A 23,236-nucleotide genomic window follows, 5' to 3' on the forward strand; every position below is an offset into this window, starting at 1 on the left:
TTAAATTTTTCATTCCAAAGTTGGTCACTGGTCTTAAATTACTTTTTTTTACCAAAGGGGTCAGAAAATGACATATGATCCAAGCTTTCCAAAGAGTTATTTAGGGATTGGAAGAAGGAGGAAGTAGAAGCATCTAAGTTTTCATCACCAATGGCTTTTGCCAGCACTGAAACTTGTACTATTTCCTTGTCTGACTGTGCTCTGCAGGGAAACCTTGCAGGAGGAATTTAGGAAGCTGGTCTCTGTCAGCTCAATTTGAACTGTTTCTACCTGACAGACTTGCATGCAAGATATACTGGACTTTGAGTGAACATTTTAGAGAAACAAACCCCATTCCCAGTTTGATGCTATAAAGTAAAAAAATTGGGTTGAATGTTTCTGATGAGAATTAATCACAGCTTGAGTGCCTTAGTTGAGTGGTTTTTTTAAAGTTATGTATGCACAGGGTTTTTTGATGGTTTTTGGTTTTGGATTTTTTTTCCTTCTTCTATATTACACTAGATTTCTAGGATCAAAGTGAACATAATGAAAAGGCAAGCATGCTGTTAAATCAGTATAGTTTTATTTTATGGGACTTAGAAACTGTTCTAATGGTTCAAATTCAGGGCTTTCTCATAGGAAGTGTTTGCTGGAAGGTGAATGGAAAAGTACATTGGATCAGCAAAGTGTAAATTAGATTCCAATGTACTTCCAATGCAATATTCAGAGTAGCCTATAGTGAACTGTTCATTGCTTTTGCTCACAACTCTCAAAAGTTTTTTGGGTTTTTTTGGAGGAGCTTGGTGAGTGATCCAAGCTGTTCTGTGCTTTTGAAAGCTGAGTGTGCTTTGCATTTCTTCACCCACCTTTCTCTGTGGTTTTCCACTTCTGTAAAGTCAGCTGAGGAGGAGCAACCTCCTCCTTACACAGACCTTATACATGCCCTTCTGGTTTGGGAAGCATGGAGTGTCAAGGTGCATTGTGTGAATCCAGAATGCAGGACATGCATCCAGAAGACACAACATGCACAGTATTCTTGCTGGAAAGGGCAATGCAAAGCACTGAATTGAGTTCTTAGAAACATTTGTCCTCTTGACCACCTGGTGCTTCAGCTCTGCAGTGATTCACACCAGGGCCACAGTGTCTTCTCCAGGTTATGAATATGTTCACCTGCTGGTCCATGACTGTTGGTATTTGGATACTTAAGAAAGTTCCTTTACTCATGAATTTTAGGGATGGGAGTAGAGTGAAATGAGTATATAAATAGCTCCAAGTGGAGCTAAAGTTTGCTTGTGGGAAGTGTTGTTGGAAAACGAAAATGATGATGCTCAGTTGTTTTCTCAAAGGATACTTCACATACCAAAGCCTTGATTGTATCCTGGCATTTTCAGGATACAATTTGCTAAATTAGAACTGAAGGAATATAGCTGGTAACAGGCCCAAAATCACCTCAGAAACTAAATTTTATTCATGCAAGGCAACAGATAAAGAATGAACAGAAATATGTGTAAAGATTGCAGCTTTCTGACAGTGATGGGAGAGTGAGGGGAGATTAGGCACAGCAGTGCTACTGGGGGCAGAATTAAGTGGCCTCAGAAGAAGCAACTGTCGTGTCTGCTCCTTAGCACAATTTACTTCCGAATTTCTGCTGTAAATTGATGACTGCTGAATCCCACCATGAAGGGGTGGGGGAGGCTGCTTTGTATGTGCTGGCTCAGAGATACATCACTGCTATCTATTCTCTGCTGGTAGCATGTGTGAATGTGAATCATGTGCTTTAATTCCAGCACTGCATCCACTGAGCTGGTCCTGAAATCTCCACTCCTGCTTCCCAAGCTGTGAGTCTTCCCTTTCCATGGTGTCACTGCCCGTGCTGCTGCCTCCTGCTCCCACCCTGAAGGCCCTGTTACCTTTTAATGCTGCCAATGTACATGCTTCCAGAGAAAAAAGTGCATTACTGTCCACTGGCTGGTGCAGGGAGCCATGATACAGCTGTGTTTCACACAGCTTACATGATTCTTCCCTTACGTAAATGCACATCTGTTTATTCTCCACTCACCTTTGAAAAGTGTCAAGGCATCTGAGATCATAAAATATCTGTATTGGACAATGCTAAACTACTAGTGCCAAAATAAAAAAGGCATGTTCCAGTGCAGTGTAACTTCTCTTTCCTCTCTAGTTCATTGTTTGCCTTTTTTCCTTCTCTTTTCCTCCTATCTTTCCACGGTGTCTGAATGTGAAAGGATGGTGGAGGCAGTCCAGGTGGTGTTTGCCTTTCCCATCTCAGAAATATCTGTACCAGAACATCCAAGGTAGATGCTTAGTGGCCATAAGAAGTGAGTCCAGCTTTGGAGCTCTATGTAATAATGGCATCCTAAGATTTTTTGTTGTTGTTTTTGTTACTGAGGTTAGTTTTGAAATACAATTGTGGTTGGCAGTGCGTGGGGGTGGACTGGGCTGGGGGATGTGCATCCTCTCTGCTCTTTGCCTTTTGATTTTGCTTTGCTCACTGCCAAGCTGAGGGAGTGTTTCTGGGAATTGGCATGTAGTGGGAACTGCATTTTCTTTGTGTGTAATTTTTAAGGGAATTTAAAATTTCAGTTCGGATTGAGATTTTTACAAGTTCCAGGGGCAAATGCCCTCTGCAGATCCTGGTACCAGCACAGTGGTCTGACAGATTTATTTGTTTGCATCTTCAGGCAGCTGCACTAGTCGACCTCTGAGGATTAATCTCCTTTTCTTCTGCATTAGTTATTTTGGAATTAAGTGCAACATGGTAATATTACATATTTGAAACTTGAGGATTTATCACTTGGAGTTTTAAGGGACTTAGCACAGCTCAACTACTCTTGGTAAACTAACATAATTTAAAATTTTAATTTAGATCAGCTTAAGGACAAAATGCGCTATCAGTGATCTGTAAATTGTATTGGCTACAACTCAAAATGCTAAAAAAATTCTTTTCCAGCCATTTGCCATCTCTCAAATAAGGAATTCAAATAAGGAATTTGATAATGATTATGGATATGATAAGGAAGTGCATTACCTCTGTTCATTGTACAGTCTCAAGCCAGTGCTTTCAAATATTTGTGTCTAAAGTTAGATCCAACCAAAGTGTATTTCAGTACCCTGTGGTGGTTTCTGAGGGACATGCTACAGCCATTCTTTGTGTCTGAAAGTTGGATCACTTCTAAGGGCCTTGCCTGATCTTTACACCAGTCAGGTCAAGAGTGGTTTGCATTGTAGAAAATAAGAACATATAAGGAAAGACAGGTCCTTTTCTCAAATTATTTTAGTATGTTGAACTTACATGTGCACTGATGGGCACACAGAGCAGGAGGTGGTTAGCTCCTTTCCAGAGGGTGGTCTGTGAGCTGCTGGTTTGTACACTGGTAGTGCTGGAGCTTCACAGTGAGGAGGCTTTCCCCCTCTTCCCCCACTTCTGGCAGCCCACTGCTCTGCTATTTTTCTTGCTCATCTGCTCCATCAGATGTGCACGGCCTGCACGCTGCCTCTCTCACACTCTGCTTTGCATTTTTGCGTTATATCCCATTTTGCTCTGTGTTCTCCCCAAGACGTTTGAGGTTCCCATCTCAGGAATTCCTGCCAAGTTCTGATCTCAGCATCTGTTCCTGACATTATCCAGATGCTCTAATTTTGGGGCCTTTAAAAACATGACTTTTCTGATTCTGTTTTTCTCTGAAACTCAAGTAACCTGAAGCACAGATACGATCATGAAAGCGTTAATCTAATTGTTAAACAATACAGTCGTTTTGGAAAGGACACTTTTGACCACAAGAGTTTTTGCAATTGCTGGTATGTGCTGAATGTAAATTAATTCGTTGTGCCTGGGATAAGGTTACTTTTGTGGAGCTGTGGCTAGATGGAGCTGTCAGAATGCGTAACACGGTTTGATTTATGTGCAAAGGCTACACGTGTTAGACTTTCCTGGTATGTGCTATTCATTTTACCTACTATGGGGTTCACTGGTGATACCCTTTTACTGTTTTAGCACAGATGATATAATGTTTGGTAATTATTTTGGAAAGTAGAGAAATCATTTGGGATACAACAATTAGGCACAGAGACTTAAATACGGTTTGCTTTCAGTGAGGGGCAACATTATCCTAAAGCAAGGACATTTGAAACAGTAATGAATGCATAAATGTTTCAGATTAAATGTGTATTTTTTTGTTTTAGTGTTGGCAAAGTTCTTTTAATAAGTGAATGGTCTCCAGTGAGGCAGTTAATTTAAAAGTGGTCATGCACATGAGAAAAGGTGACCCCTAATGAAAATTATAAAAACTGTTCTCTTGAAGCTATGCTGTCTCTCATTTTCAGTCTTTGCCTTTTAATAATAATTGCTAAGATGTTTTAATTAAAAGCAGATCTGGGAGGTATTATCTGCTTTCTCTGTTTAGTTCTTTTAAATGTTAATCACTTTTGACAGCACAATTTACCCAGCTACCTGTGTTAGCCTTATGCAATGTATCTGCTTTGTGTTGCACCAAAATACAAACTGCACCCCAAAAAGGCTTTCTAAAAATTCATACAGTTGCAAAGATTAAATGTGGCAGGAGAAATACAAAGAAAGAAGAATTAAATGAAGATTTAATGAGACAGTCAGAAAAGCTATTTCAAGATGGCTGGAGCTTCCCAAGAAATTATTCTTTCATGAGAGGTAACCAGATTGAATTCACTTCTGTTTCTGCTGGAAGACATTTAGAGAGCAGTGGAAGGTAGGAGGCAAAATTGGAAGCAGCCTTGGAGCTCGTGGACAGTTTTTATCAAGCAGGATTGTTAGGTGCATGCTGAAGAACACGAAAAACAAAAAGAGAAAAGAAAAAAAATCTTGCCCCCCCCAATTGCAATCTTTAACTTATTATAATTATATGTAAAAATTAAAGGAAACTATAAATTAATTGGAAGAGTTTATTTATCTGTAGGTTATAAATAAATAGTTTTTTGCTACAGGAGTCAAACAGCTTGTTTTGTGTGATGCTTTTGAATGGAGACTTTAGCAATCAGATTCCACACACTCTTTAACCTTGTGCAAAATTTAATGAAAAACAGAGTTACTACTGAATATACTGTTTTGCCAGCTCGACAAAAGATGTTAAGTTCTGCATATTTTTGCATAATAAAGATGAGTGTTGACAGTGCAATGATCCATTTGGCACAGATAAAATCATGAATGATTTTAATAACCTTACAACAATATTTGAAGTCACTATGAAATATAGACACTTCAACCAGGGGACAGGCCTTCTGGCCTGGTATGAGGTGTCAGCTACTTTTATAACCTTAATTTTTCCAGGAGAGAAAAGAGGAGAAATATAGGCTAGATGAGCCCTGAGGAGATGGGGAAACATTAGGGGACCTACAGAATGGAAGGGATCTGTTTTGAAATTTTCAGTGCAGTCCTTGTCCACAGGTTGAAGCTGATGGGTTTTGGCAATGCTTGTGTCTCGTTCCCTAGGCTGCAGTACACTTTTATTATGTGTTGAAAAATGCATTTTATGGTTATGGGGTGAGTCAAGGTAAAATGTAAGAATGATAGTCTGGTCCCAAGTTTGCTAGCTTGAAATGATTGTGCATACGACTGTAATTTCTCTTTTGAGTATTTTCTTTTACAAGTTTTTTTGTATTCATCTAGGTGGTGTAGTTGCATTGGTTCCAGTTCCACAGTGATTTAGGGAATTAATTTTCAAAATTAGTCCTGAAAATAAGTCTGGAGTCTTTCAAGCTTTCACACAAAATGATTTAGGAGTATAATTCTGTCAAAAGCCTCTATTTATGTTCCTGTTTCTTTGGTTATAATGTACTACATCCCTATGGTAAAGAAGAAGCACTGCAAGGTGGAGGCTTCTGCAATAAGTAGCAATCAAGAATCACAGACTGATGCAAAATTATTGTTAGAGTAATATCAGAGATGTGCTTTACTGGTCATCCCTGCATTTCAAAGAAAGAAAAGCACTTGACTACCAGCAAATACGTTTTCAAGATGAAACCTGCTAGTTTCCTTCTGAGAGTCTCCCTTCTTACTCTCTTATTTCTTCCTGCTGCTTTTTTTTTTTCCTGTTTGTGTTCATAAGGACTTAAGAGGGCAGATTTGAAAATTCTCCAGGTGGCTTTTAAAAATAGTTTCAGAAATACCTGGGCATCTGATTTCTAGCAATTTTATGGGGAGAAAATACATGGGATGACTTTCCACAACCTTATCTACCAAAATATTATTGAAAAAGTGGCTCCAGATGGTTTTGAAAATGTTTTGGCATTGGGGGCCTAGGTTTTGGTGAATGTCCCTGCAGCTATGCTACTAAGTCATTAAACTTGGTATTTTGTGGAAAATAAACTAGTGTGTAGTAGATGGAAATCCACCGGGATGTGGATGAACAAAGCTTTTTGAAATCCATACAGGGATCACTGTAATCTTCTTAGCTGTAGAAAATGTAAAGGTGTTTAGGAAGAGTCTCTTCTTTTCTGGACTATCAAATGTTATCTAAGGAGTGTGTTTTGCTTAAAGCAGAGATCTGTGTTTGGCATAGGTTCACATAATAACTGTGGTGAGTCAAGATCCTGTCTGGGGATTGCCACAGGATGGGACAACCTCCATGGATGTCCTGGCATGTGTCATTTACAATCAGCCCAGTGCTGTTGGACAGCTGCCTTTTATCCTTACTTTTGTAAGGATAGCCCTAATGTAAGTTAAGTTGCAGTGTTTTCACTATTGTTACATGTTAAAATAATAAAAACTGTTAGTCAAGGGGAAACAAGTAGTCATTTGCATTTAAGATATTTTAGACCCTTATTTAACGAAGGGGGGCAAGAATTATTGTCTAATGTGCTGGTTATTTTTGTCATTATACACAAAATGAAGAATACTGTTATTGTTTTCTTAAATGTCAGAGTTAAATGATTCTCTCAGATGCCTTTTTTTTTTAATCTAGATAATGAAGTTAGTTTAAAAAAGCACTGTATCTCATTGTTTTTCAGACCTCTGAAAAGTTTGGGGGGTGGGGAGGGGATGTGTTATACAAAAGGCAAAAGGCACACAGTTTTTACCTTTTGAGCAGACCTTGACGTTTATTTAAAATAAGCCTAATTTAATCGGCATTGTATTGCACACTGAAGATAATTTAGGCTAGTGTCAAGGACAAGTGTTATCTATTCCTTTGTTGTAGTGAGGTATTGAAATAATGAGTGGAACAGAAGGGAATCAGAAAATGTTTGAAGTTTTTCATCTGTGTCTCTAGATGGGTATTTTTAATCACATTCTCCTGGCTTTTGCATGCAAATTACACTGAACAGCACACACTATACAAAATGAAGAGCTGTATTCTACAAAATCTATTTTCTTGAAGTTTAATAAGCTTGCAAAGATTGTCCTATGCTTTAACTAACTAGTTACCTTTTTGTACCTCAGCTGAAATTAAAATCTTAGAATTTAATGCTACTGTTTTGATCCTGTAGCAGAGAAATGGAAAGCCTGGTCTTTTTTTGGAGGTTTCTGAAACCATTTCTTTCTTGGTACTCAATGACTGCAGCTCCCAATGACAGATGAGACAACGGTTAAGATTTAATACATTTTTATTTCAGCAATATATCTTGCTCTGTGACACCAGCCCCTCTAATAACCTAGTGTCTGGATTACTTACTGCATAGCGTCACTGCTTAACTGCTGACCTTTGTGGCAGAAATAAAATACTGAACTCTTGTACAGTCTGGGCTTTTGACTTGGAAATCTGCAGACCTGCAGAGTCATCCCATACCACAAGCTCAGCTGCATGAAGTACAGTCAGGGTATCCTTTTGAGCCTTGTCCTGTAAGACATACAGGACATTTCATCGTGTGCTCTAAAAGTGTAAAATCGTTTCGAAAGCAATGCTGACATCATTGTCGTCAGTGTGGTTCGCATGTACTCACATGTGCTCAGGAGTCAAGAACGGAGATGAAATTGGCTTATTCACATGCTCAGATGTGCCCCAACTTCTTCCCAAGCACAGCACTCTCTCTTCTGAAACCATGTTTTCTTCATGCACCACTTTAAAGCCAGGATGGATATAATTTTTCCCAGTTCCTTTTCAAAACGAGCTAAGGAGATACCATGGTAAATCACATATTGTGGTAATTTTGCAGAGTATATCCTTAGCCGTGAACAAGAGGACTGTTGGTACAAAAGGATTTGGAAGAAATCTTTGCTGTATAAATTGAGGATTTAAGAAAATAACAGGGCAGCATATACAGAAAAGTATTATATGTGCTTTCAAAGGAAGAGTTGGTGAAGAAACAACCCATTAAAGAAATAAAAACCTTGAGATAGAAAAACTGTCCTATTTAGGACAAATATTTTCTCCAGCTGTTCTCATAGCCCAAACAAGCATGGATCTAAGCATTTTTGTACCTATCATATGAAGGGCTTGCAACAATTCTGGGAAGCAAACTTCTCTCTAAGCATAATATCTTAATTTTTGCTGAGAAGCATAAAAGAAAAACAAAATTGTTTAAAAGAAATTGGGATGATGTTCTCTCTTCTTGCACCCTTAACCATAGTTCTGCTTTTAGTTGGAAGCTGGAAAATGTCTTTACCCCATAATTTTAGCCAAACCTGTTCTGCAGTGGGATGTGCCTGCAGCATTTCTTGTGTTTGGAGTCCCATGGCTGACTCCATCCTCCACGAGATTGGGGTGCAGTAATGGCACTGCCCAGCCTTTCAGCAGGGTTCAGCTGTGGGTACCAGTGCAGATGAATGCCTTCACTGGCAAGGCTGGGATCAGTAGCTAATTGCAAGAGCTTGTGTAATGTTCCTTAGCATGGTTACAGCTAGCAGCAGAAATACAGCATTCAGAAGCAGGATTTAAAGTAACAAACTGCAGCTTCTAGACCTGTTCCTGGCCAGGTGAGCATGCCCTGCTGAAAAGAAACTCAGCTCCTGGCTCCATTGTCCTTGTGCCCATTCTGTCAGCCTCATGAAATGTGGGGCGTTTCGGCATTTCCGGAGTGCCTGTCTGTAAGAGCTGACTAATGTGGATGTCTTTGGAAATGAGCTGCTCCTGAAGGCCAAGATCCAGCCCTGGTGTTGGACTTGCTGTGTCCATGCAGTAGGTTTAGCCAGTGAGCGTGTCAGAAGGGCTGTGCAGGATAATCTGTGTGTGCTCTGTCTGTCCTTGTGTCTGTCAGTCTGTATGTGTGGGCTGATGGTTCAGCTCTCAGACACTGCATTATGTGTAGAAGTGGTGTCTGGTACAGTCAAGGGGTGAGGTCATGAAGAACCAAATCCAGCCAACCAAGCAGGCAGCTCAGTGTCAGCTACTGCTAAGAGTCCTTGTAATAATTCTAACTCTGTTCAGTTATTGTCTTATTTTTTTGTCTAAGCCTCAGCCTGATTTACACCACGGAGGTCAGGTCAAGAGCAATTCAGACAGAATATACACAAATGACTTTTCCAGGGTGCCACAGTCATGCTTGCTTTTAGACTGTTGCTCAGCAATAAGGGGGAGAAGAGAAAAAAATATTTAAAATATACGTAATAAGAAATTAATATTTTTAAAAATATTTTAATATTTTAAATGTATTTAAAATATTTTAATAGCATGGGAACTTACAGGATAGTATCTAAAACTGCATTTAATTCCTAGTGGGAGAGGATTAGATTGCAATTTAATATTGATTCTAGAATTTCTCAGATCAAAGTGCCATGGGAAATGAATAATCTAAAGTGATGTTTTAATAAAAAGCTTGTATATTTACTTCAGAATAATTTTTTAGGTTTAAAGAATCATGAAAGCAGAAGATTTTAAATCTACCTGTAAAATTAAAGTATCCTTCAAATCAATAGATGTTTTGATCTTGCAGATATGATTTAACTTGGTGTTTTAAGTTGAGCTTTGAAAGTGAGGGGTGCTTACTTAGTCAGCAGATTTGGAAACGACTTTCACTGAGATCTGTGATGTATTTTCCAGCACTGGCTATTTATCTCATGGGCTTTTGAGGTGGTGGATTATGCTCAGCACAGGTAAATGCAGAGTCCTGCCTGTGGGCTGGGGTAACCCCTGTCAGCAGGACAGTCTGGGAGGCTGCTGCCTGCAGGGGCAGAGCTGGTGGAGAACCCGATGAAGGTGGGTCAGCAGAGCCCTTGTGGTAAAGATGACCAGCTCCACCCTGGGCTATATGAGCACGTGTGTAGCCTGCAGGTTCAGGGAAGTGATCAGACTGGACCTGAGCTGGAAATGTGCACTCAAGAGCCCAGAAAGCCAACCATATCCTGGGCTGCATCCAAAGCCCTGTGGGCTGCATAGCAAGGGAAGGCATTCTGCCCCTCTGCTCTATTCCAGTGAGACCCATCCACAGAGCTGCATCCAGCTCTGGGGTCCCAGCACAGGAAGGGCATTGACCTGTTGGAGTGACACCACCAAGGTCATTAGAGAGATGATGGAGCACCTCTCCCGTGAGCAAAGGCTGAGAGAATTTGGATTGTTCAGTCTGGAGAAGAGAAGGCTGCTGCTAACTGCAGCCTTCCAGTACCTGAAGGGAACCTACAAGAAAGAGGGAGGAGGATTTTTTACAAGGACATGCAGTTACAGGGCAAGGGGGAATGGATTCAAACTGAGAGTAGGTTTAGATTACATATCAGGAAAAAATTCTTTACTTTCGGGGTGGTTAGGCACTGGAGCAGGTTGCCCAGAGAAGTTGTGAATGCCCCATCCCTGGGAGTGTTCAAGGCTGGTTGATGGAGCTCTAGTGAAGGGTGCCCATGGCAGGGCGTTAGAACTGGTTGATCTTTAAGGTCCCTTTTAACCCAAATAATTATATGATTCTGTGATTATTTCTCTCTGCTTCTGGAATATTTTGGCTTTCTCAATACAAGGAAGGCATTACAGTGATAGAGCCAGAGCTCTCAGGGTGAATTATAGCAGGCTGGAAGCTGTCACAGGGCAAGGGGGACCTTTAGGGGTACTCCGTGACCGTGTGGCTCCCTAAGGCACAGCAGTCTGGATGGAGCTGCTCTCTGTCAGGGATGGTGAAAATGGAACTGGACTTTTCTCTGAGGTGCAGGAGTAGTGTGAGGGACAACAGACACATTGTAACAGGGAAAGTTTCAACCTGATATAGGGAAAAGGACCAAGAGGGCCAGAGGCTGGGAGAGAGCCTAGAGAGGCTGTGGGCTGTCCATACTTCAGGTTTTTAAACAATGCAATTGGAGGTGGCTCTGAGCAGCCTCCTCTCACTGACCCTGGTTTGAACAAGGACTTGGACTAGTTGATGTCCAGAGGTCTCTTCCTTCTGGTCTCTTCCAGAGGTAATCTTCAGATTATTCTATGATTCTGTATGAGTTTACACCTCTGTACAATCCACTGAAAATGGAATACAAAGTATTAATATGATCATGGAATATGACCCTTTAAATGTCCTTATTTTTTCCAAAAGCTATAATGCAGTAAAGTTACTGTTAAAAGTTTTTTGGCTCCCTTCCAGCTACTTTACTTTGAAAAGTTTTACGAAAAGCTAGCTCTGAAGTGATCAATTAGGACAGGTAATAATTTTCTTGAAATTCAGTTGTTTGTGCTACATCTTATCCTAAATTACAATTGTACTTGCCCTTTTTTTCCTTTTAAAATGATGGGCGATGCCTAAGTTTGCAGAGGGGATGCTCAGGTTGCACATGGAATCCACCACAGAATGGTGGTGACTCTCAGATGCTGCTATTTTGATAATTGATTTTTTTAAAAGATATCTGTGAGCAGTAGTGTATTATTGTGAAAATACCTATTCTGTATTCTCTCTTACTAGTTCATTGAAACAGTAGTTATATTTAAATGGGTTTTTAATGAGCCATGTAGAAAAGTGAAGCTCAAGGAATAATAAGAATTTGGGTCTGACATGGGGCTATTAAAGCCAGTTCAGTCATCAGAAAACCTACGAATTGATTTTGTATTTAGTTTCTTTCATTTCTAAGTAATAATTGGCTGCTCCCTTGCTAGAGATTTTCCTGAATTTATGGGTTTTTTTTCCTTATACTCATCTGTTCATTCACAAGCAACTTGTGTTTTGGGATGTTATGGAGTCTGAGGTGCCATTAGCTGAAATTTGATTTACTGCTGGGCCTTATTAAACAACTACTCCTTAGTTCTGCGTTGTAACATGGGCTGAGTAATACACAGACTGCTTTGGGTGTAAGTGGTTTTTGCCAACCCTCAAGAGTTGCTAGAGAACTGTGCTTGTATTCTTTTGCAGTCTCCCTCCCCTGTGCTAGGTGCAGAGGATGTGTGTAGTCAGTTCTGTTGGTGCCTTGCTAGTTCATTGTACAGTCTTGCTTGGGACTGGAAATGTTTTTTGCTGAGGAAAGGATGCCAGTGATGTTCACGTTCAAATTTTTTGCCAGCCTTTTCCATGTGCTCTTCCCAAGCATTTGTGCATATCTGAAAGTGTATGGCCATGCTGTGAGAGGAGTTGAAATCTCCCTTATCAGCAGCCCGTGGCTGTCACAGTGAGTGCAGACAGACACCTACACAGTGGGACTGCAGGACAGGGCTGGGCTTAACACTCTGGCATCGGAGGTTGAAGGAAATGCTGGAAGTAGCTACTTTAGGGGAAGATATTTTCACAAAGCTGATTTAGATTTAAGAGTCTCATTTGAACCATCAAAATCTATTTTCAAGGACCATAAGACTCCTGTGAAAAGGTTCAGTTATTAAGTGTAAACTGAGAACCAGAATCCCTGCCAGCACTGGTGCCTCACCATGGGTGTGTGGTTGAGCTGCTCCATCTCTTGGAGCTGTCACAGAAGGTCTTTGCTCTCTGTTCTCCTGGAGCCAGAAAAATGACATCTTGTGTGAAAGGCAGTTTGGTTCCATGGATGGCCATCCTGCAGGAGAAGCTGTGCAGCATAAATGCCAAAAGACCACAGCAGCTGTGAAAGGGAAGACCACATCTGGAAGTTGTATAGACCAGGAGGGGAAGTGCAAGGTTCAGCCAGGGGAATCCAGACACTTTGGGTTGATCAGCAGATTAACTACTGAACAATTGGCCACTGAACAGCCAGAACAAATTAGGAATGTTCTTGTACAAAATTATCTCCTAAGTGTCCTTCTGGTGAGAATAAACCAGATATCTAAAATGGCTCCTAATAATCTAAACAGTTGAGTAATTTCAGTTTCACTTAGTGTTGAAAAGAGTGGATAAGAAGCGTAGAGCCTCTGTGAAACCCAAGGGGTATGAAAACTGGAGAATCAGTTGCTGTCTTTCTAGCAGGAGAATGGAGCTGTAATCCTCACAGATACTACAATAAATCTGAAATAATTGCTGGTGCTGCCACATGAGCCAGTATCAGATTCATCAATAAATGTCACCAAAGAATTAGCAAATTTTGGACAAGTACTTAGGAATATGCAAAATTCATGTGATCTTTTTGACAATCTTATCATAGTGGTGGAAAGATACAGCAGAGGTTTCTAGCTTTATGAATTTCTTTGGAGTGGAGGATGTCTGCTTTTGTGGTTTGGTGCTGAAGAGAGATTACCTGATCGGACTATTTGATAGTGATGAATTGGTTTATATGATAGTGGTACTTAATGAAAATGTAAACAGCCATTGCTGATGGAAATAGTTTTTTAATCCAATTAATTAACATTCTTAATCTAGTCTATTAATTAAGACTGCATATGTGTTTACTAATTTTTAATTACTTTAGAATAGACGGAAATTGTAATAATTAATGTTGGAATGCAGACTGCTGCTGCTGCTGTGTCAATATTAAAATAAATCAATCTTCTTGCCTTTTATTTATTTAAGTAAATATAACCTGGTTAGCATCATGTGTTGAGTCCCAGACAGAGCAATAGAGAAATTCATTCTCTCTTTTATAAAGAACAAGATGTTGCATTGTAATTAATTCAGTACAACCTGGTGTTATAGAATGCAGTCTCAGGCTGGAGTGCCTTCCTCCTACCCCAGATCTAAAAGTGCCTCAGTAAAACTTTGTTTTGATATCTCAGGCTGTGAAATAATTTATTTTTAAGGCGTTTGGTTGATGAAGCTAACATATTTAGCAAAAAAAATATTATGTTACTTTCCCTTCATTGTCTGTCTCTTGTGGAAAGACTCTTCATCTGTCAAAAGAGATGAGCATCAAGTCGCTGGTTTTTAAACTGTACTCCTATCTTTCTTTGTCTTCAGAGGATAAGGATGCAATAAAAAAAATCCCTTAAATCTCTTGAAATATACTAATGATCACAGGTATGCTTTTTACAGCTGGGATAATTGTTGAGTTTTACTGCAGTTCTTTATTTCTAAAAAGAGAAAAACTGTTAAACACTGAATGCTGTTGCTTTGTAAAATAATTGTATCTTTTGTTGATAATTCACACAAAATTGCTTGTATTTATTGCCGTGGAGTTTAAAAAGTATTTTAGTTTATGCAGTTGACCATTTGAAGACTTACTCTAATTCCATTGCTGAAATGGGATTAACCTTCCATAAGTTATGATCTGAACAAAGCTGCTGTCTTTATATCTGAATGTATTAATAAATATTTGAAACTTATTTTTTCTTGAAAAAGTTATATACACATATTAAAATCGTACATTGTTCAAACTGATTATACTTCCTGTGCCATCTTATCATGATAAATGATGATGATAAAACCTCTCACCTTTCTGTTGCTTTTGCCATATTAAAATAAGAAATGTAAGCATACCAATGTAAATTAAGCCTATCATTTATTAAATTTGTTTTGAGATGTCAAGGTGGTTTGTTTTTACTTGATTTTCTTTCCTATTTGCAGATTTTTAGTTCAGTGATTGAAAAATGCAGGTAGTCCTTTTGCCTCAGGTGATTAAAACTACTACCATATTCTCATGCCCTTGATGCATTCAACTTGACGTCCCATGGAACATGGGATGGATAAAATATATTATAATTATTTATTAACTGTTGTTGATATGATATTTGGTTTTTGGTGTGGGTTTCTGTTTCAGAAAGAAAAATAAAATTAAACCAAATGGCACCAGTACTCACTGAATTTTGGTGGAAGTTATTTTAAAGAGCTGATAGTGGTGTAGTATTGAACAGCTAAGCTATTTTCTTTATTAATGTATTACTATTGTCTGTTCAATCTTTCTGCTGTTCGTTTCTGCATAAGAGTGAATTCTATGATGAGTCTCTCAGGTCACTGCAGGTGATGAGATCTAAAACTGAAGGCCAGGGAACAGGGGCACAGCTCATTTCAGGTATTGGAAATAATAGAGTGAGTCTCGAAAGGTTAGGGTAACTTCAGTCATTTATTTCTTATTAAAGAAGAAAAAGATCAACATGGAAGCAGTCTCCTAACAGTAGAGATGATGTTTCCAGAAAAGATAGTCATCTTCATTTTCTACTCTTGTTGTAAATCTGGCATCTAAAGCCCAGCAAAATACCATAGGCTTACTGTTGACTTTGAGGCTGATGAAAACTGGTCCAGTAATGTGTGCTCCATTCTTTGCCAAATTAAAACCATCTCTGGGGCCTTTAAACATGACTCATCAAGAGGCCTTTTCCCTGGCACAGAGCAGTGTTTATTGCTGTGGATTCCTGCATCAAAGGATTCTTCATAGCTCCAGTGACCTACTCCTGTGGCTCCTTCCACGTTGTGTGAGGTGTCTTTCAGAGTTTTTTGTTTTGTTTCCTGTTCTTGCAATGACAGTAGTCAAGGTGTGATCCAGCAGTACAGTTCCTCTCCTTGAATAACCTCCTTTGATTAAAATAAAGGGTGTTGAAGAAATTAGAGATAAATGCTTGATATCATAATACAGTGCAAGATGTTTTGGCTGTCCTTGTATCCTGTGAGCTCATAGTCTTGCAGAATGGCATACCAGGGTATGGAAACCAAGATGGAAGAGTGTTTATTTGCATTAAGTCTTCCAGTCCCCAAGACTTTCTAGCTCATTATGAGGACTGAGCTGTTGTAGTCCAGATGGCTACTGTACCACCATAGTGCTGTTTTACCATGAACTTCCTAACCTGTATTCCTAATGCTAATTGGATTTGGAGAAGACGAACGTGGCTTGTGTTTCTTCACACTGAAAAAATGTTACAACTTGCTATGCCTTTTAATGGAACTGAAGCCTTTTGAAGGTTTGATGCTGTCAAAACTGTGAATACCTGCAAAAAAATGATAAGATCAAAAGCTAAGCTTGAAATAAGAAACATTCATTTTTAGATGTTCTGAAGTTATAGGTTGTAGACTGTCTGGAATAGGCAAAAAGCTGGAGGCAATATAGAGTAGGAGATAACATATACAGAGATTTATATGCACATACCTTTTTGCATATATGTAATATCTATAAAATACTTGCAGCTGCATGCATCAAATAATATTTTTCAATCAGCCTCAAAGGAACAGAATGTAATTGGGGGATTTATCTTGATACATGACATGCGAAGGACAAAAAGATTTGATGTTTCATGCTAGGATTCTTAAACGCTTTGTTTGTCTTTTGTTGGAATACCTTACAGATTTTCACTTGTGGATTAATTTATTTTCAGTTGCTGGAGATTGGTGATTAACTCGCTATAAAACAGTAAGAGAGTTATGAGTAAAGTTTTAGAAGCATATTTTTGTAAGCATTGATATTTCACATTGTGTTAGGAAATTAAATTTCCAATACTCTTGAGCTACTGACATTTTGGTGTTGTCACGTCTCTTTTGTGTGTAGATTTCTCAAGCATAAAATAATGACTTTTATGGTAAAAACATGTTCCAGCTGTCTGCAGCTGCAGTCTGGTTTTCCTGCTGCTGCCTACCTTTCAACTAGCACTGGAGAGAGCATGGTCCTTTACCCATTACCAGTTTCTTCTTTCTGTTTTCTGCCTGAGCCTAAATTTGCATTAGATATGGAATTATTGGCAGAAGTTTGCTGCTCTCTGTAATTTCAAAATTACTGGTGAAAAAGAGTAAATGCCTGAGAGTACTTTCAAAAGCTGAATTCCCAAATGGTTTCCACTTGGGCTTAGAGCTGTGGTTTTAAATTTTTTTATTGATGCTTATGTAAGTTAAATTTGAGTAAAGGGACTATTATTAAAATCTTTTGGCTATGATGATGTTGAAATCGCTTTAAAAAAAAGAGAAAATGACCTCTGATGCCTTTTGGTTACATAAAGTTTTAGCTGTTGTGCTAACAAGAATAAACAATTTGCAGAGACCAGCATAGGTTTAAGTTGATTTGCTCCATTTACCCTTCCAATTTGGACAGAAGAATGTAATGCTTTCTTGGAAATGTCTTTCAAATATTGTATTATAGATTAATTTGCAGACTACAGAATGCTGCTATCCATAACACTTTTTTCTCCGTCTTGAAAATTAAGTTCTAAAATGAAATGTGTGCAAGAGCTGGTGTTATCTCTGTCAGTATGTTACCAAAGATAAATTGGGATAAATTATTTCTTTCAAATAAGTACATAAAATCATTTACAGTTGGAAAAAAAAATCTCAGGTTTATCAAAAATCACCGTGATATTTTCCTATTTTTCTTGCAGTTGTGAATACAGATTTAGTAAATATTTATTAAATTAATGACTTGGCAAAATTCTAAATGGGACTTGAGATTTCAGACTTCTTTTGGAGAAACTGATGGCAAACAGAGTATCTCCATAAATCTGACTAAAGAAATTTTGCAAGAGAAGCTCACAACTTAAGTCATAATAATAGATAATAGACTAATAGATGGCAGATTAATATATGATGACTGGTTGTGATTATAACACTTTTCCTTGGCTTTGCATTTTGTCTGTAGCTTTCAGTGTGTATCAACATAACTTCTTGAATGTTTTTATTCTGTAAAACTGTGGTTTTGCTCATGATTTCACTCTGTAGTAATGATGCATATAGAGGTACCTAAACACAGATACTGAATTCCAGTGCACAGGCATCAATCCACACTTGGAAATTTTTTTGCATTTCTGGGTAAGATGAAGTGGTTTGCTGGGGAAGGTGCAACCCTTGCTTTCCCTTGGTGCCATCCTTTCTGTGGCTCACAGTGATGAGTTTTGTGTCCCATCAGAGCTGTTGACCCTTTGTGGTATCCAGTTAATGGCTGCCTTTCCTTGGGCTGATGATGTTGTGATCTAGGCATTGATTGGAGTCTCTGCTGACAGACACTTCCTGCTCTTTGGTGGGAAGAAATGATGAAATGCTAATCTGCAATGGCACTTCGATGGTCTTGAGTTTTGTTTTTTTTTTTTTAACAGTAGATTAAATTGTCATTTGCAGCTCGTGGCTGTGTTTGATGAGCAAGATCCTCACCATGGGGGTGATGGCACCAGCGCCAGCTCGACAGGCACACAAAGCCCGGAGATTTTTGGCAGCGAGCTGGGCTCCAATGCAGCATCAGCCTTCCAGCCTTACCAAGCAACAAGTGAAATTGAGGTCACCCCGTCAGTCCTTCGTGCAAGTGAGTAAATGTTCTCGGTATCTCAACGTGTTTTGTCTAAATTTACAAAGATGCCAAGTGCTGCTACCCATCGATGCTGCTGGGAAAAATGATTCATTTATCTGTCCTTATCGAAAGCTGATCAGAACTGAGAAACTGCATAAACGCTTCTTGCATGCAAGTAAACAAACCTGTTCTGTTTTAATAAATTATTTATAAATTGCTTTTAGGAGCCATAAGCTCCTTCTATGCTGCCAGTTTAAAATTGTCCTCACACTGAAAATCACAGCAATATCTCCAAACGTAGTTTCTGCATGGTGTAATTTTCAGTTTGCCAGTTTTGTTCCATTTAATGAACAAAATGGTAAAAAGAAACTAAAGATAGGAGCACTTTCTACTTAACCTGTCAGTGTTGCTAGGTTATGCTATCACCTTTCCATAAAAACACCTGCTAAAATATGCATTTACTGTGTTGCAAAAATACACTTTAAAAAGCAGAAACTACAGCCAGAAACATCCCTTTATTTTGTTTATTTCAATGTGGTGAACATTTGTTGGAAAACCACATAGCAGGAATTACTTACTGCATTTCTTGCTCAGGCAGGTTCTTTCAATATTTGACTTATTAAGAAGAAAATTCATGGAATGAAATTTACTGTGTAATTTTCATTGTTAAAAGTACCATGCAAGACAATGTGGATAAGGCATTGTGTCCTTTTATGTGTAGTGTCTATCATTTTTCTCACTGAACTTTTGAAATAGGGACTCCAGAAAATTCTTAGGAGAAATTAGTATTATCAATCCTCTGATATTTTACAGATACATTGTTTAAAACAACCACACGTAATTTCCAAGAGATTGATTTGTGTAGGTGTTTTTTTTAATGGATAAAATCTGTGTTTAAGCAGTCAGTGAAAATACAAACAGAAAAGTTGCCACTCTGTTAAGTTGGAGGGGTTTTGTACCAGAATGTTTTCTGTAAAATTAAAGGAAGAGCATTTAACAATTACCTTACATAGAGCTGAATGTGTATCTTTTAAAGCTACAACTATGCTTCACTGCAACACAGAATTAAATTAGGGAAGGATTAATGGCAGAATAAAGAAGTATCCTGGAATTTCTGGACCCTTCCATTTTGCTGTCACTAGAGTATGTCACTGCTAAATGCACATCTCATTTCTATGCATAAGCCAAAAAAACTGTCCTCCTTGGTTCTCAACTTAGCAGGGGTTAGAGCAGGCACATTTTCTCCTTAGTGTGATTATCCGGTGTATTATACAATACATGAATTTTAGTGCATCAAAATCATATAGTACAGATAAAATTCAGTGATATACTGGACAGCTCACTTATCTTTGGTGTCATTCTGGAAAATACATGGAACACTTGGCTAGTTCACTGATTGCTAAGATGACCAAAAAGGGGTTTGACACCCTTCAATACAAAGGTCTTTAGAAATACAGAAGGCTTCGGAAACTGTTGGTAAGGATTATAGCTCTTTGACACTTTTTATAGAGGTATGCACAAATAAAGTGTGTGAAATAATTTGTAGTAAATATGTTATCAGAAATCAGAAATGTTCTCCTATCTATTTAATTCCTTTTTTTAAAATGTTGACAGATATATTTTGGTTTTGAGTGTTCCAAACCACAGGCTTGGAATCCCGATGCAGTAATATTATCCCATATTAAACACACCTATTTCAGGAATTTCATTTAAATATACATTGAAAATGGAAATACTATCCTTATTGTATTTCCTTTATAACTTGTGAAGTGAAGCATAGCATACAAATGGTATTCTCAGTATTTCAAATAATTATCTTCTTACTGTGTAAGTTCTATTCAGCAAATAAAACCCATCCAGTTTTGCGGTAGATGCAGATCCTGATTATTACATGTTGACAAGGTCATATATCTATTAATTGGATTGGAGATGGGATACAAAATTGCTGTAATTATTGTAATTTTCCAGCTAATTGCAGGGTTGGTGGTGAATATTTTACTTCTAACAAATGAAAAACAGTATTCCGTCTGGAATTGGTTTATAGCATTTGAGACGTTTTGTTTTACATCTCTGGTGCTTTTCTGCAGCGGGGCGGGCTCTGCTCTGCGCTGCTTCCCGCAGTTTTGTGCCCTCACCTGCACCCTCTGCTCCCAGGCAGCAGCTCCTGCATGAGGCTGGGGCTCAAAGCCTGCTGAGATCCTCCTCTCTTTGTTCTGGTTGCCATGCTACCCCTTTTGTTTGTTTATAGATCACACCATCGCTCCTCTCCCAGCAAGGGAAAGGTTAGCTAGATCAGGTCCAGCTGGAAAAGTAATATTCATCTGGAGTCCCTCTTTTCCCATGCACAAACACAGCCTGTACTTTGCATGTTGGTGAGGGGGTGTGTGTTTGTCAAATTCAATCTTCCTATATAAACAAGGAAACAAAAATGAGGCTGGCCCATACCCTCTGTATTGTTTTGCACTGTGAAAACACAATACATGGATACAAGCAGTTGATTTATTTATGTTTCTTATCTAGCTCTTTCTTTTTCACTGCTTTTCTGTTACCCAAGTTAAACTTCTTCTTGTTGTATTTCATCACTTCAGCTGCATCTTTTTTCTAAGCATACAGTACACAAGGCATTTTTTTTGTTGTGCCTGCATGTTTTCTGGGAAGAGGTTGGAAGCTCGCTGCAGAAGATTGTTAAAGCACACTGATGTTTATTCCCTGCTGAAATATAAACTGGAGGCGCAGGTGAAAATTGCCAAACCTAATGAGCAATTTGGCAGATAAGACAGGATGTCAGGCAGTGACAGTTCAGCAGCGGGTGCACTGCTTGTGAACCAAGTTGTTTGTTTCACAGTACTGCATTTAAATATTGTAAATAAAATCCCTTTTCAGCTTCATGAGATATTGTGAAAAGGGTCATCTCTTTGTCTTGTTTTCCTTTTAAATTATTTAGCTTGTTCAAGAACTAAGACCACCCTTGGTTATTTGTCTTGATGTGATTATGTGTAACAAGTCTCTCTGAATATTTCAGCAGTTAGAGTGAAAAAAACATTTTTAATACATAATATTATTTGGAAAACATAAGAGAGATAGAGAGGTTTGGAGAGCTGATGTTTTTTCCCTTAAGGGGAATATGGAGGCTTGCAGATCCTCTTTTTTCTTCAGCTGTTTAATGGAAGGGTATTGAGAAAATAAAGCCAGAATCTTCTCGCATTGTTGTTGGAGACAGCAAGCACAGTTTTGACAAGGAAAATGCCAATTAGAAATAAGGAAAACCATTCTCACCTGGAGAGCCAAACAAGCTACTCTGGGAAATTGTGACATCTCCATGTCATAGACAGAACTTGACTGAACGTGGCCCTGAACAGCTTGGTCCACTGGTCCTTTTTTATGTGGACTGAGTAAACCAAATAACCCCCAGAGATCTCACCCAACATTTATAATTCTGTGTTTACAAATATAATTAATAAAAGTAAACTATTTGCTTCTGGAATCTATTGCTTTTAAAAGTGAATGATGTCCACAGTGACATATTTAGCAGACAGGTGTACAAGCATATTGTGCATGTACAGCTTCCCACCCTAGGTTGTATTGTACTGCTTCATGCCAGTGTGACACAAATCAGCTGCCTGTACATTTTAGAAGACTCCTTTTGTTTTCAGGATGTCTTGTAGGTGCTTCAGTTCTTTGAAAATGAGATATGGGGTAATTGCAAGGTTCTCCTAAAGGCTAGAGGGTCAGTATCTCTGAGAAATTGGCCAGAGTGCCTAAGAAGTGACTAAGGGCTAGCTGGAATTGGTGCTTTCCAGTGAATTATATGCTCAGATGGTCTGTATCATATATTTAGGAGGATTCTCAACATCAATTTCATATTCTGGTCACAAAACCAGACCATGAAAAAAAAAGTTTAGATGAGAATATTGTGAAGTGAGTGCACAGCTGGCTGTGAAGATGTACTAGAGGTACAGAGAAGCAAAGAAATTGCTTCAGCTTCACATCATTGTTTACCCAGCAGCATGGCTGTTGCTTTAAGGTTCCCTGCGTGCTAGTGTGCTCTTACCCTGCAATCAGTGCAAGTTTATTCCTCACAGGTAAGAGCATGCATGCAGACTTTGACTGGGAATTCATTGCTATTATAAAGTTCCTGACCTTGCTTGCCTTTGAATTTGTGTCTCTTTCTCTGCTTTCTGAGTAGTTTTTAGTTGTTCACTGACGAATTAGTAGGGCATATCAGGTATAGTCTCTGAGGGCTCTCTTAGTTTAAGGACTGTTTAGTACTTTAATAAATCTGGACAGGAATATAAAGTATTGCATAAAAAGCTAACATGGAGTTTCAGGCACAGTGTTTCAATTCATCATTACTTTTGATACATTGATAAACTGTTTTGAAATTAGTGAGATGGGCACAGCCACTGCATCTAGGAAGAAAAAGGTAATTTGCAAGGCAGTACTAATGAACAGCAAAGTCCACAATAGTGTTGGAAGGTTCCTGGCAATATGGTGCATTATTACTGTGCAATGGGGCATTATGTGCTTCCATCAAAAGATCAAAAGCAAAAGCTGTTGTGGGGTCCCTGTTGTGAGCAGGAGGCTTAAGCTGGAGTGGCCACATGTGGTGCCAGCTGTGGAGAAATTCTAAACAAGTTGGAGAGAGTCAAAAAAGAGCAACAAGACTAAGTTACTTTGGAGACTATGATGAATTGGTAGGACTGGTTTATTTAGTTAAGGAAAGATAAAAACTGGTAGGATCCAAGTCTTTAAATGTGTTGGTATTTTTCTCATTCTTCATGGCTGATAAGAGGAGAGCTGGCATTTCCTTGGCAAAAACCATTTTTTGTAACCCATGGGGCTGGAAGA

General features: G+C 38.7%; 1 protein-coding gene across 12 annotated transcripts in view; it reads left to right on the forward strand.

Annotated features, from left to right (window-relative positions):
* The window catches only part of PARD3 (par-3 family cell polarity regulator), a 442,545-nt gene that overhangs the window by 130,393 nt on the left and 288,916 nt on the right, over positions 1 to 23,236 (forward strand). For all 12 annotated transcript variants that reach the window (XM_088159644.1, XM_088159672.1, XM_088159667.1 and 9 more), the window contains exon 3: positions 18,223 to 18,403. In XM_088159644.1, the coding sequence (XP_088015770.1) occupies positions 18,223 to 18,403 (181 nt within the window). The remainder of the gene's footprint in view (positions 1 to 18,222; positions 18,404 to 23,236) is intronic.

The sequence above is a fragment of the Sturnus vulgaris genome, chromosome 1, assembly GCF_052056855.1.
Source record: "Sturnus vulgaris isolate bStuVul1 chromosome 1, bStuVul1.hap1, whole genome shotgun sequence".
Taxonomy (NCBI): domain Eukaryota; kingdom Metazoa; phylum Chordata; class Aves; order Passeriformes; family Sturnidae; genus Sturnus; species Sturnus vulgaris.